General features: G+C 46.7%; 1 protein-coding gene and 1 pseudogene across 4 annotated transcripts in view; both read left to right on the forward strand.

Annotated features, from left to right (window-relative positions):
- ICE2 (interactor of little elongation complex ELL subunit 2) overlaps nt 1-15678 on the forward strand; it is a 435266-nt gene that overhangs the window by 247511 nt on the left and 172077 nt on the right. For all 4 annotated transcript variants that reach the window (XM_063926398.1, XM_063926397.1, XM_063926396.1 and 1 more), the window contains one exon: nt 6107-6279. In XM_063926398.1, the coding sequence (XP_063782468.1) occupies nt 6107-6279 (173 nt within the window). The remainder of the gene's footprint in view (nt 1-6106; nt 6280-15678) is intronic.
- Nucleotides 1122-1240, forward strand: LOC134937082 (5S ribosomal RNA; annotated as a pseudogene).

The raw sequence follows: 15678 nt of genomic DNA on the forward strand, positions 1-15678 counted from the left end.
GTATAAATGTATCCACCTTGGGCTATCTTTGCACAGACTTTATCCAATAAGCTGAATGGATAATTCCTCCAAAATCCTGTACCAGGGAAAGGGTTACAGTATTAGCCTTTACATGCAAATGCACCTATGGTGTATCACTCCCAAGCAGCTTCTCAGAGCCAGTGGTAAGTAAATCTTCACCCTCACAGGCTACACATTGTTCAGATTCATCGGAAGATGAAAGCCCAATTTATTCTACTCCATCATACAAAAAAGAGGTAGGTCTCAGCTCTGGAATATAGCAGAGTTAATTAAAGCAATAAAGCCATTCCATCCTTAGAGGATTCAGCAGAGCCTGTGTTAAAAACCAAGGTACCTGTGTTTAAACGTCCCAAAACCTGAGTTTCCAGGGTCAGATCAGCTGACTGAAATCATGGAAGAGGCTTGGGCTACGCCCAATAAGAAGTTTAGAATTCCTAAAAAATGGAGTTCTAAATATCTTCTTCCAGCTGGAGATTGTTTAAAAATGGGAGGTGGCTCCTAAAGTAGATACGCAAGTGATTCGAATAGTGCAAAAATCTACATTATCTTTGCTTTCAACAACATGGATGGGAGAGTGGGTGGGTTTCAAAAAAAAAAAAAATATTCCCCCTCTCTTGGGCAGCCATAAGGCCAAGCCTTGGCTTTGGCTTGAATGGCAAAGTCTGTGGTTGCCTGGGCTGATGCATTGGAAAGAGATTTTTCAATAGAGCAAAAATCTCATATAGCTCATATAACAAACAGACTGCAATGTTCCTGGAGAAGCAGCATTGGATATGGGCATTATTTCCTCCAGGGTATCAGCCCCAACTATACCTGCTCGCAGAGCAGTTTAGCTGGGTACGTGGCAGCTGATTCAGAATCTAGGAAGGTTTTGGAATCGTTGTCCTTTTCTGGAGATATTCTTTTTGGTAAAGAATTGACAGATATTCTGAAGTCAGAAGCAGACTCCAAGAAGGTCAAGTTCCTTCCACATACAGTTTCAAACCTAAAGTTCCACATTTCTGCCCCTTTTGGTCTCTACGAAGAGTGAATGGAAAAAAGCCAATACAAGAAGTTTGGGAAGACTAGGAAAGCATTGGGTTACCAGAAGCACGGTTGGGATCTACAGCTACACCACACTAGATAGGCTCAATTTCATCTGAGTTTGGATGCTAAGCAGTGTTGGGCCTGGTTAGTACTCTGATGGGAGACCATCTGGGAATACCAGGTGCTGTAGAAAAATAAACCATCAGTCTGATGGTGGGGCCTCTGCCTGAGGGACCCCAGGGTCGGACTGGCCATCTGGCACTTCTGGCAAATGGCAGAAGAGCCGATGGCCACATGGGCCGGTCCAGCGCTCACTGAGACATGCTGCCGCTCAGTCCGGCGGCAGCGTGTCTCAGCTGTCAGGAGAGGAGAGCGGCTATGTCTGGTGGCATGTAGCGGACTTCAAACCAGCCGCTGGTTCGTGAGCCAATCAGAGCTCGCGGACCGGCAGCCAATCAGGAGCCGCCGCTGCCGGTCCGCGAGCTCTGATTGGCTCACGAACCGGCGGCTGGTTTGAAGTCCGCTACACGCCGCCAGACATAGCCGCGCTGGCGCGCTCTGAGCTCCTGACAGCCTCAGTCCCATCACAGCCGGAGGAGCAGCAGCGATAAGCAGCTGCAGCACTGCTGTGGGGGCAATTGGCTGGCACTGTGGGGGCAATTGTTTACCTGGCACTGTAGGGGGGCATTTGTATACCTGGCACTGTGGGGGCAGTTGGCTGGCACTGTGGGGGCATTTGTATACCTGGCACTGTGGGGGCATTTGTATACCTGGCACTGTGGGGCATGTGTGGATCTGGCACTGTGGGGGCATTTGTATACCTGGCACTGTGGGGCATTTGTGGATCTGGCACTGTGGAGCATTTGTATACCTGGCACTGTGGGGGTATTTGTATACCTGGCACTGTGGGGGCATTTGTTTACCTGGCACTGTGGGGGCATTTGTTTACCTGGCACTGTGGGGGCATTTGTGGATCTGGCATTGTGGGGGCATTTGTGGATCTGGCACTGTGGGGGCATTTGTATACCTGGCACTGTGGGGCATTTGTGGATCTGGCACTGTGGGGGCATTTGTGGATCTGGCACTGTGGGGGCATTTGTGGATCTGGCACTGTGGGGGCATTTGTATACCTGGCACTGTGGGGGCAATTGTGGATCTGGCACTGCACTATTGGGGGCATATGTCTGTGTATCACGTCCCATTTTTATTGGCCACACCTCTATGGGACACTCTCTATCTGATTGGTCACCGCTTAGCCCCGCCGGGAGTGCACACAGACGCTCTCATTCTAGTGAAGGGGGGCGCGTGCGTATCCATGCCCCTTTTAGTTACAACCTTTATTTTTCCATACCCCCACTTCAACATTTCCACTTCAAGCAATGGTCGTGTGTATTTTAATACAGAATGATGTACACTTGTATGTTGTTATAATATTAATTATATTTGTAAGAGCATAGACTAAGAAGTAGGAGGAGTCGGGAATAGTAAGGGGAGGAGTCAGATGCTGACACCGAGGTGGGCCTGTGTGCTTCAAAAATGCCAGGGCCTATTTTTGGTCCCAGTCCGGCTCTGCCCCAGGCTGTCGGTTCCGGCTTCTTCAGGTCGCAGATCTGGCTCAGTATCTCTAGGTTATTCTTTTGCCTTCAAGACAGCCCGTCTTGGGTAGAGACGAAGGATCCTCCTGCAAATGAGGACAAGGTTTTACTCCAACCTGGTTTTAGTTCGGAAGCCATATGGGTCATTTCGGCCCATGCTCAATCTTAAAATGCTGAACAAATACATTTGGAACCTCGGTTGCACTTGGAATCGTTACGTCCCTCATCTTTGGCATGGAGCCTAGGGAATTAGATGGTATCCCTGGATATACAGGATGCTTACCTACATGTTCCTATACCACTGTCCATCAGTGTTATCTAAGGTTTGCTATCCTCCAAATGCATTTTCAGTTCTAGGCCTTACCCTTTGGGTTAGCCACGGTCTCCAGAGTTTTTACCTAGAATATGGGGGTAATAACACCTTATCTCCGCCAGTTTTCCCATACCTGGACGATCTTTTAATCCTGGCACAGTCACAGGGATTGCTCTTACGTCATCTGCAACAGACAATAACGTGTTTGCAGAGGCACTCGTGACTCATTAATTGGGCAAAATCGTCTCCAGTTCCGTCACACCGGATGACTCACTTGGGGGTTGTGCTGGATCAGGTCTGCAGAGAGTATTATTTACTTCGCAACAAGATATCCAGGGTCCAGTCTAGGATTTAGGACTTGCTACACAGTCAAACAGTATCCATTCATGCAGCAATGCGGGTGATGGGTTTGATGGTATCTACATTGACAGGGTGGAGTATGCACAATTCCACTCGAGGTCTCTGCAGCGTCTGATTCTTACCAAATAGAATCTACAGTCACACCACACTGGATATGCCCAAATCTCATCGGATCATGGAAGCTAAGCAGTGTTGGCCTGGTTGGTACTTGGAGGGACCACCTGGGAATACAAGGTGCTGTAGGTATTAATGGATTGCATCAGATAATAAAAACGGACTATGGTACTTAAGATAAAAGTAAGAAGGTCATTAGCCAGGTGGCTACAGACATCCCAGCTGGACAAACGGAAATCCTTTTGATATCAGATTGGGAAAATTCTGACACTGGGGAGTAGTGTTAGGAAGCTGGTGTTCCCAAAGAAGAATGTTGTCTACCGTTAAAGGTTGGAACCTCGGGTCATATACAGGGCACCGGCATAGGCACGGGACAGTCTTCAGGGAAAACCAGTCCAGTTCCGCTCAGACAATGCAACGGCAGTAACGTACCTCAACATCAGGGAGGAACTCGCAGCCGAGAAGTGATGAAGAAGGTATATCACATACTAAAGTGAGCAGAACTTCATTATCCAACGTTGTCCGCTGTTTTCATTCCGGTAATCCTAAACGGGGAAGCGGACTTTCTCAAGTCGACACACCACTCAGAGAGGCGGGCTCTACACACGGAGATCTTCCGGACTCTAGTAAAACAAGAGGTGCTTGCCAGAGATATATTTCATGGCGTCTCGTCTGAACAACAAAGTGCTCACATACGGGTCAAAAACAAAGGATCCCAGAGCGATCTTTGTGGATGCCTTATCGGTGAGATGGGACTTTCATCTGACTTAGGTGTTGCTCCAATCACCCTATTACCCAGGGTGGTGAGAAAGTTAAAACAAGAAAACCAGCAGAGAATGGCAATGGATGCTCTCCTTTTGCTCCCTCAACATCCAGACCTACTAAAGCAGGGTCCTGGTTATCACAAACCTCTATCCTGAAGTTAAGAGGATATTTTCAACAGGTAATTCAAACAGTGTTCAGAGCAAGGAAACCTTCCTTAGCTCGCATTTATCACCAAATATGGCAAGCCTATATTCATTGGTACAGTGAAAGAAAATTGGACCCTAAATCTTTCAGAATTTCCAGGGTCTTAGCATTCCTTCAGACAGGAATGGATAAAGGTTTGAAGATGGCTTCCTTGAAAGAGCAAGGGTCGACATTGACTGTAGGGGTCCAAAAGTAAATGACCAACTTGTAGGATGTGCGTACTTTTTTCCAGGGTATGCTACACATTCAACCTTTGGTTGTTTCTCCTACAGTGCCGTGGGACTTACGTTAGTCCTGAAAGCCCTCCAAATTGCCCAATTGAACCACTTATTAAAATGGATCATAAAGGGTTGACAGATCAAGTATTTTTCTACTGACTATGGCGTCAGCTAGAAGAATATCAGACTTAGGAACATTGTCATTTTGTTCCCCATTTTCTGATTTTTTTTAATCCAGATAAACCAGTTCTCAGAACTAGATCTGGGTATCTTCCCAAGGTGATGACTAAGTGCCTCCTTAACGAAGGAATTGTTGTCCCGGCTTTTCAGGTTCCGGGCCTTTCTGCGGGAGATGCATCGCTGGACGTGATCCGTGCATTAGGGATCTACGTGGATTGTACCAGTGCCATCAGAAAAGCAGATTCTCTCTTCATTCTCTATGGATGTCACAAGAGAGAATGGCCTGCTGGTAAACAGATGCTGGCAAGATAGCTTCAAATGACGATTTCAGAAACATATTCTCTAGCTGATCTCCCTATTCCGGCTATTGTTTCTGTTCACTCTACTCGTAAGGTAGGTCCTTTTTGGACAGCACAATGTGGTGCTTGAGCAGAACAGGTATGTAAGGCAGCCATATGGTCTTTCGTTTACACATTCATTAGACATTATGCCTTGGATACCTTTGCCTTTCACAATGCTGAATTCAGGCGAAGGATTCTCCTGTGCATCAGAAGCATCCCCACCACTAGACTGCTTTGGGAAATCCCATTGTTATTCTGTGGATAACCTGTGGACCCTGCCGGAGAAATATACGTTATGGTAAGAACTTACCGTTGATAATGGTATTTCTCCTAAGTCCACAGGTTCCACAGGGATCCCAGCCTGGCGCACCTGATTTGAGGATCCTTTTACACACAAACCTCTTCCTTCTTGTACGGAAGGGTGTGCATGTGGGTTCTTCTCGCCTGACTACACTGATGCTCCTGCCTTGAGCTTTGGAATACAACTGATTTGCATGAGCCAGGGGGCGGGGATGTATGGACGGGCCCGTTGCATGCTGGGAGGCCGGAAAGCTTTGACCGATTGGTTCTAATCCGCTGTCGCTCCATCATATCCCATTGTTATCCTGTGGAACCTGTGGACTTAGGAGAAATACCGTTATCAACGGTAAGTTCTTACCATAACGTATATTTTTTTCATATATGTATGTTTTTTAAGTCAGCCATCATTTTCTATGACCTATACACCCTAGTAAAATAATAAGAGTAAATACATTTATTCTGATTCTGTGATTGGGCACATAGGGGAATGGTTATAAATACTGTTTATTGTAAATACATTCTGTAGTCTGAAATATATTGACATCTATCCCTAAAATTTTCCCTTTAAAATTATTCAGAAAACCTGTTATTAGGACAATGTATTATAATTTTGTTTATAAATGTACTTGTCTAATTACACCAGTGCCCTCTCTTCTCATTTTTCTCCAGAAAGCAGATCTTCAAAAGTAATTTATTTGGATTCTCCTCTTCCCAAGAAGATGCTGAACCCACGGGAGAAAAACCAAATGTTTCATGAGGTTCTCTTGGACCATTTCATGGTGAAAAATTCTAGTATTATTCTAAAAATTTTGTCTCTGGACAGAGAGGAGGAAATACAACTTGTGAGTATATTTTCTTCTGCATTTAATTTAGATCTTCTATTGATACAATAGTTATAACCCATACCTAAATGTGATAAGCAGATGAGTCACTCAAACATGAGTGTTCCTTTATGTCACATTAATGTTTTAAAGTGAGTGAGGGCATGTGGGTGGTGGTAAACATATCACATGAGTTTACTTAAATATATATGAGAAAAAGAGGACTCTTTTTGCTGTGGCACTTTTGCTGGGGCACTTCTAGAAGTGCCCCAGCAAGAAAAGTCCTCTTGTTCTCCTGTATGTTTAAGTACACTATGTTCTGACTCTGGAGAGCACCTCCAACTATGTAATCTCAACAAAATCCATTTAGGATTTATTCCAGTAATATGTTTTCTCATACGTCCTAGAGGATGCTGGGGATGCTTCAAGAACCATGGGGTATAGACTGGATCCGCATGAGACATGGGCACTTTAAGACTTTAAAAGGGGTGTGAACTGGCTCCTCCCTCTATGCCCCTCCTCCAGACTCCAGTTAGATTTTGTGCCCAGTGAGACTGGATGCACACTGAGGAGCTCTCCAGAGTTTCTCAGAAAAAAGGTCACAGGCTGTGGCAAGTTCCCAAGAACAGAAGTCCTCTCCGGCTACTACCAAATCCACCGCATTACGCTGGGGCTCCTCTGCGGGAGTCCGCATCGGAGGGGGCACATCTCAAACTCTTCAGTCAGGTCTGGGTTCACTCGACCCTGGATCCTTGGATATTAGAAATAGTAACCCTAGGGTACAAATTAGAGTTTCAAGACGTGCCACCTCACCGATTTTTCAAATCGGCCTTGCCAGCTTCTCTTCCAGAAAGGGAGGTAGTATGTGCTGCAATACTAAAGCTGTGTCAAAATCAAGTCATTGTCACGGTACCCCTGTCACAACAGGGGGAAGGCTTTTATTCGAGCCTGTTCGTGGTCCCGAAGCTGGATGGCTCCCAGTCAGACCGATTCTGAACCTAAAATCCCTCAATTTCTATCTAAAAAAATTCAAATTCAAGATGGAATCTCTCCGAGCAGTTATCTCCAGTCTGGAGGAGGGGTATTTTATGGCGTCGGTCGACATAAAGGATGCCTACTTACACGTCCCCATATATCCTCCACATCAGGCTTACCTGAGGTTTGCTGTTCAGGATTGTCATTACCAATTTCAGACGTTGCCATTTGGTCTGTCCACGGCTCCGAGGATTTTCACCAAGGTTATGGCGGAAATTATGGTTCTCCTGCGCAAGCAGGGTATCACAATTATCCCATACTTGGACGATCTCCTCATAAAGGCGAGATCCAAGGAGCAATTGCTGAAAAACGTTGCGCTCTCACTGACGGTTCTGCAACAACATGGTTGGCTCCTAAACTTGCCAAAATCACAGTTGGTTCAGACGACACGGCTGTCGTTCCTGGGTATGATTCTGGATACAGAATTACAAAGAGTTTTTCTTCCAGAGGAAAAAGCTCTGGAAATACAGAACATGATGAAACAGATTCTGAAACCGGCAAGAGTGTTGATTCTTCAATGCACTTGGTTGCTGGGGAAGATGGTGGCGGCCTACGGGGCCATTCAGTTTGGCAGGTTCCATGCCAGTGTGTTTCAGTGGGACCTGTTGGACAAGTGGTCCGGGTCTCACCTGGACATGCACCGGAAAATAATCCTATCTTCCAGGACCAGAATCTCCCTTCTGTGGTGGCTGCATGGTTCTCACCTCCTGGAGGGACGCTGGTTCGGGATTCGGGATTGGATCCTGGTGACCACAGATGCAAGTCTCCGAGGCTGGGGAGCAGTCACACAGGGGAGAAATTTTCAGGGAAAGCTTGTCTGCACATAAACATTCTGGAATTAAGGGCCATTTACAACGGCATTCTGCAAGCGGAACATCTACTTCGCGGTCTGCCCGTCTTGATTCAGTCAGACAACATAACAGCAGTGGCCTACATAAACCGCCAGGGCGGAACAAAGAGCAGAGCGGCGATGGCGGAGGCCACGAAAGTTCTTCACTGGGCGGAGAGACATGCAAGCGCTCTGTCAGCAGTCTTCATTCCAGGAGTGGACAACTGGGAAGCAGACTTCCTCAGCAGACACGATCTCCATCCAGGAGAGTGGGGTATTCATCAAGAGATCTTTGCAGAAGTGACGAGTCGTTGGGGAATTCCTCAAATAGACATGATGGCGTCTCGTCTCAACAAGAAACTTCCGAGATATTGTTCCAGGTCGAGGGACCCTCAAGCAATAGCGGTGGATGCCCTAGTGACACCGTGGGTGTTTCCATCGGTCTATGTGTTCCCTCCACTTCCACTCATTCCAAAGGCGATAAAGATTATAAGAAGAACAAGAGTTCAGGCGATACTCATTGTTCCAGACTGGCCAAAGAGGGCCTGGTATCCAGATCTTCAGGAGTTGCTCATAGAAGATCCCTGGCCTCTTCCTCTGCGGGAGGACCTGTTACAACAAGGATGGCATGGCGGTTGAACGCCAAATCCTAGCCCGAAAGGGTATTCCCAGTGAAGTCATTCCCACACTTCTTCAAGCTAGTAACGGCAAAGCATTACCACCGTATTTGGAGGAAATATGTGTCTTGGTGTGAATCCAAGAAGGCTCCTACGGAGGATTTTCAGCTGGGGCGTTTGCTCCATTTTTTGCAAGCAGGTGTGGATGAGGGCCTAAAGTTGGGCTCCATTAAAGTACAAATTTCGGCCTTATCAATCTTCTTTCAGAAAGAATTGGCCTCCTTTCCAGAGGTTCAGACCTTCGTGAAAGGCGTGCTGCACATCCAACCTCCATTTGTGGCTCCGTGGGATCTTAATGTGGTATTGCAGTTCCTGCATTCTCATTGGTTTGAACCTTTATGTATGGTTGAGTTAAAATTCCTTACTTGGAAAGTAGTAATGTTGTTGGCCTTGGCATCCGCAAGGCGGGTATCTGAATTGGCGGCTTTGTCTCACAAAAGCCCCTATTTAATCTTCCATGCTGATAGAGCGGAGTTGAGAACTTGTCAGCAATTTCTGCCAAAAGTGGTTTCATCATTTCACGTAAACCAGCCTATTGTGGTGCTAGTGGCTGCTGACGCCTTGGCGGAATCGAAGTCTCTCGATGTGGTCAGAGCTTTGAAAATCTATGTCTCCAGAACGGCTCAGATTAGGAAAACAGAGGCTCTGTTTGTCCTGTGGGCTCCCAACAAGGTTGGGTCTCCTGCTTCCAAGCAGACTATTGCGCGCTGGATCTGTAATACGATTCAGCAGGCTCATTCTGTGGCAGGATTGCCGTTACCGAAATCGGTGAAAGCCCATTCTACCAGAAAGGTGGGCTTATTCTGGGCGGCTGCCCGAGGGGACTCGGCATTACAGCTTTGCCGAGTTACGACTTGATCGGGATCAAACACCTTTGCGAAGTTTTACAAGTTTGATACCCTGGCTGAGGAGGACCTCTTGTTTGGTCAATCGGTGCTGCAGAGTCATCCGCAGTCTCCCGCCCATTCTAGAGCTTTGGTATAAACCCCATGGTTCTTGAAGCATCCCCAGCATCCTCTAGGACGTATGAGAAAATAGGATTTTAATACCTACCGGTAAATCCTTTTCTCTTAGTCCGTAGAGGATGCCGTGCGCCCGTCCCAGTGCGGGCTGTATCTGCAGTTTGGTTATGGTTACACTCATGTTGAGTTAAGTTCAGTCTGTGGCTGTTGTTGGTCATGCCGTTGCATGCGTTGTTGTTGAATGCCATGTTGTACGGCGTGTTTGAGGTGTGAGCTGGTATGTATCTCACCTTAGTTTTAAAAATTAGATCCTTTTCCTCGAAATGTCCGTCTCCCTGGGCATAGTTCCTATAACTGGAGTCTGGAGGAGGGGCATAGAGGGAGGAGCCAGTTCACACCCCTTTTAAAGTCTTAAAGTGCCCATGTCTCCTGCGGATCCCGTCTATACCCCATGGTTCTTGAAGCATCCCCAGCATCCTCTACGGACTAAGAGAAAATAATTTACCGGTAGGTATTAAAATCCTATTTTTTCATATCCGAATCTATTAACGTAAACAATAAATTGAGGTCCAGATCTGTGTGGAAACACCCCCTCCCTTTAGATATCACGAGTTCCAAAGCTCTTCGGGCAAAATATACTAAGCTGTAGGTTCAGTGTCATTTAGAACTCGTCTGAAACTTCTGTCAGTTGGCTGTGGTTTCAATGTCAATTTGCTAGCATTTCCGAAAGGTCAATTTTGATGTCTAAACTGAAACCACCATCAATTCCCTTAGGTTTCTGACAACTAGGGAGGCCAATCTCGGGCCTTTTTTTCAATCCCGGGTATTGGGATTGAAAAAAGGTCAATCCCGGGATACCCGTATTGAAGACCCGCTCATACCAGTCCAGCCCTGAGGACGCTCAACGCTGACCAGCATTAAAATAAACAATGGACAGGTAAATCCCACAATCCCCGGGATTGGAGTTTACAGTCCCGGGATTGAATCCCGGACAGTTTTTGGCCTAAATCCTGGGATCCCACCAATCCCGGGATTGGCCTCCCTACTGATAACCCACCATAGCATATGCAATTGCACAGCAGTTTCTGTTGAAACGACTGGGGAGTAGAAACTAAATAATAGACGAGCAGTATGATCTTTGCAGGCTTCGTTATGTGTAAAAGATGCCTTGTTTGGACCCCATGGAATATTTTGGGGGGAATTCAAATGTTTGAAAAGTCGGTTGGGTGTCTGTTTTTTCCTGTCTATTAGATGGGAAAAAACAGACACCCAACTGACTTTTCAAACAATTAAATATCCCCCTTTACAGTATGTCTATACCCCATTAGTTCATGGTTCATTTTATCCTTATGTCTTTGTTCGATGTCTTGGGGTAATCCTACCTCTCCTTCAAACCACACATTCAGTACCTCTCGCATACCTGCTGTTTCCACCTCAAAAACATCTGCAGGTTCAGACCCTTTCTCACCCAGGATGCTACTTATACCCCTTTCAGACCGTCAGCTTGTAACTCAGGTCACTGCACATGAGCGTGCAGTAATCTGGGTTGCTGTGCGGTCTGAAAGGTCCCAGGGAAAATATCCCGTGTCGAGCGACCCAGTATTTCAGCCCTAGTATCAACCAGGATTGAATACGGCTTCAACCAGGGTCACTGTGCTGTGTTAACTGGTTGCCGGGTCGGTGCGACCCGTTTCCCTTCACACTGTATGGACTGGCACGCGTCACCGCTGATAGCCCGAAATGCGTTGGACGCCTTGTTAGCTGTGCCCGTTGTGGAGACAGAGGGAAGTGACTTCTAACATCAGTGCCGCAGTTTCCAAGCAGCGTGCGGAGAAGCACCTGCCCACAGAAAACATCAAGGGAACCAGCCGGCCGGAGAGGACAAGATCTACCACCAAAGGTTAGTCAGCTAGGGACAGACAGACAGTCAGTACTGGACTCAGCTACTACCTTTGCGGCTCCAGCCGCCGGCAATTACCGGGACCCGCCACTGTCATTTAACACGCACGAACTGCTTTCATCACACATGCCTAAAGGAGTGTAAACATTTTACTTAATTAACCCTTTTTCTTTTTACAGGTATTGCAGTATACACTTACTCTACATATATCATTTCATATTATCACAGTTAAAAATGTATCATTTAAGCGCGTTCTATAACTTATTATTATTATGCGTCACCGCTGATGTCACCAACCTGGCAATATGTCGTGCTGGGGACAGCAGTGTGAAAGGGGCTCAGGCGGGTCGTACCCGGAAAGACTACTGTAATCTCCTCCTATCTGCTCTGCTCGACAAACGCCTCTCTCCATGCTAATCTATCCTCAATGCTGCTGGCCATCTGATCTTCCTCACCACACATACTACATCCACCTCTCCTCTGTTGCGGGACCTTCACTGGCTACCCTTCCCTGTCAGAATTACATTCTCGTTCGCCTACAAAGCCCTCACCCACTTGTCTCCCTCTTTTTATATCTCTGGCCTTATCTGTTTTTACACTCCCACTCGTCCTCTTCGCACTGCTCACGCTGCCTCTCCTGCCAACTAGTAACCTCCTTTCACTCCTATTTACAAGATTTTGCATGTGCTGCTCTCTCGAATTCTGTACCTCTCTCCATCTGACTCTCCACCTCTCTACAAAACTTCAGACAGGCTCTCAAGACCTACTGTACTTCCCCAAACCCAGCCAACTCTCCTCCTAACCCTCTTGTCTGTGCTCATGGTCTACCCCTTCTGTGTCATCCCGGTCTGTCAGCGCTTCACCTTTTAGATTGTACTGTAAGCTCGCAAGAGCAGGGCCTTCTCCCCACATGTGCCTTTCCTTCTCTTGCTCACACTATTTTACTCCATACTCCTTTGATGGCACCTAACCCCTTGTTTTCCGTACCTGTCCTATATTGTCTTGAACTGTAAGTGCTGTTTTCTTGTTTTGCTCACTGGTTTATGTACTCTGTAATGGGCACTGCGCATCCCTTGTGGTGCCATATAAATAAAGGATGATAATAATAATAATAATAGTAATATTGCTTATTTGCACATTGTAACCAGCGTAGTGCACCCAACATGGCTGCCTCACCTGGAATGAAAAATGCATAATTAGTTGTTAATATTGCATAAATACATTATTAGTTAATAATGGGGCAGATATATTAACCTGGAGAAGACATAAGGAAGTGATAAACCAGTGATATGTGCAAGGTGATAAAGGCACCAGCCAATCAGCTCCAATATGTAAATTAACAGTTAGGATCTGATTGTCTGGTACCTTTATCACCTTGCACATATCACTGGTTTATCACTTCCTTATGCCTTCTCCAGGTTAATATACCTGCCCCAATGTTTTTTTACAGGTAGCCTACAAGTCTGAGCAAGCCTGCCCTGACATAGTTGTCACTTCTAGAACCACAAGTGCCACCATGTCGGGACATTAAGGGTCTGCTGGCTCTTGTAAAAAAAATAATAATAATATTAGCAATAGTAATAATATTGAAATAAAAACATGACAGAGTATTGTGATTTTTTTTGTTTCAAAAATAAATAAATCCCCCCACACAGCCCTCATTCTCCACTGGAATACTCACAAATGTAATTAAGCAGGTACAATTCGGTTAGTGTAGGACCTTTGCGGGAACTTTCGTGTTGTCAGCAGTCTTTCCTCCAGTCCCTGGAGATGGACCGGATGGGCTGTCGTGGACCACCAGGGCTATTTACTGGTGTAGGTTACACTTTTTAGAGGCCAGAGTATCAGTGAGTGACTCCAGCATTGGTGAGGTCAGCCCCTGCCTGCGGCCACTCCGCCAGCTCAGGGCGCCATTCCACTGCGGTTTTCCCACCGCTGAGCTGCTCCTCCTGCACCCTCCAAGACATTGTACAGAATTTTATGTTCCTCTTGCTATATCCCACCTAACCAGCCAGTACCTCCAGCCCTGTGCAGGACCCATCCTGGGCTTTCTTCTCACAGTTACTGGGTCAATAGCTGACTGCCTTGCAACCCCTGCTGTTGCTTCCCCTATGGGATTCTCTCAGCAGGTACATCCTGCTATACCAGTCCCAGCCATACCTCCATCCTGGGTGGATGTGCTCTCTACCTCTGTAAACAGCCTGGGAAATACTTCCACTGCTTTTCAACAGATGTTACAGGGTGAAAAGGCCCTTGCCCACTAAGGCCACCAGGCGTACTGTGCCCTCCTCTCATTCTACAGAGCTTTCAGATTGAGAATCATCATCTGGTGAGGCAGAGGAGGCTGATGTGTCTTTCACTGAGTCCCCCTCAGGGGAGAGGAGCGTTAGTCTACCTTAGATGTATGTGCGCTTATAAGAGCTGTCAGATCTATCCTTCAAGTACAGGAGGAGCCTGCCCTTGAGATAAAAAAGTCTCCTCTATTTAAGCGCCAAAGGGTAGTTAAAGCTGAATTTTCGCAGTCTGAGCATCTTACGGAGCTCATGCATGAAGCTTGGAATACTCCTTGTAAAAAGTTTCTGCTCCCTAAGCAACTAGCTTCATTTTACCCTGTTCCAGCGGTGGATTCTCATGTAGCCCGTTTGGTTAAATCCTCAACTTTAACTAGCCCTTCAACTTCTTCTGTAAAGGAGACCACGGATAGGAGGATTGAAGCTTTTCTCAAGTCTGTCTATTCCCTTACAGGTGCTATTACTAGACATACTATGACCACTGCCTGTGGGTGGCCAAGGCCATTGAGAGCTGGGTAGAGGCTCTGGAGGAAGGTCTTCCCTCACACGTTTTCATCTGTCTTACCTCTCTTAGGCTGCCTCTTAACTAGGGAAAGCGGTTTTGGATGCTGGTCTCCTGACTTCCAAGGCGTCTGCTACCTCAGTCGTTACACTGGGAGCAGCCTAGATGGTTTTCCTGCCCTTGGCCTCTACTCCATGGACTCGGACACCCACCTTTCGGTCATTTTGTCCATTGGGTAAAGCTAAAAGTCAGTCCTTCCCCAAACAAACAACTTCTAAGCCAGGCCTTGGCTTCAAGACCTCCAACTACCAAGACTGACGACAATCGCTCAGCCTGACAGGGTGGGCATGCTCCTAGGGAATACTAGGGTGATAGGTTGACTTCTTCAGTTTGCGCACTACTGGTGTAAGACCACCACAGATGCCTGGTGCAAGAAGTGGTCTATCTCGGGTACGCTGTCCCATTCAGTAGATGACCACCTCAACAATTCTTTTGCACAGGCCTACCTTTGAACCCAAGCACGGCTCTGACCCTCCAGATGGTCATTCAGTCCCTCCTGCAATCAGGAGTGATAGTGCCAGTCCCTTAGTCACAGCGTGGCACCGGTTTCTACTCTGCCCTGTTCCTGGTTCAGAAACCCAATGGGTCTCCTCTACCTATTTTCAGTCTCAGATTTCTCAACAAGTTTGTCAGGGTACCAAGATTTCATATGGAATCCCTCTTCTCTATTGTCCTAGCTATGAAGCCTGGGAATTTTATGGTGTCCCTGGACATTCAAGATGCTTATCTGCATGTCCCTATAGCACCCTCTCATCAGCGATTCCTGCTGTTTGCTATCCTTCAACATAATTACCAATTTCGGGCACTGCCCTTTGTTATTTCTTCTGCTCCCAGCGTCTTTACCAAGATTATGGCCATTATGGCTGCACAGTTGCGTCGTCAGGGAGTCAGAATACTCCCTTATCTGGATGACTTGCTCCTTCTAGTGCACTCCCCGGAGGTCCTGCATCGCAATCTCCAGCTGACTATTGCCTTCCTGCAGCAACACGGCTGTATTATCACCTGGAAAAAGTAATCCTTCACAGTGGATGCTACATCTGGGAGCTATCTTGCAGTCTCAAGTCCAGAGGCTTTTCCTACCTGCAGACAAAATGTAATCATTACAGCAAGTGTTACTCAAGTTGCTACACAGTCGCCGAGTGTACATCTACTCGGCCATGCAAG

The sequence above is a fragment of the Pseudophryne corroboree genome, chromosome 6 (genome assembly GCF_028390025.1).
Source record: "Pseudophryne corroboree isolate aPseCor3 chromosome 6, aPseCor3.hap2, whole genome shotgun sequence".
NCBI lineage: Eukaryota > Metazoa > Chordata > Amphibia > Anura > Myobatrachidae > Pseudophryne > Pseudophryne corroboree.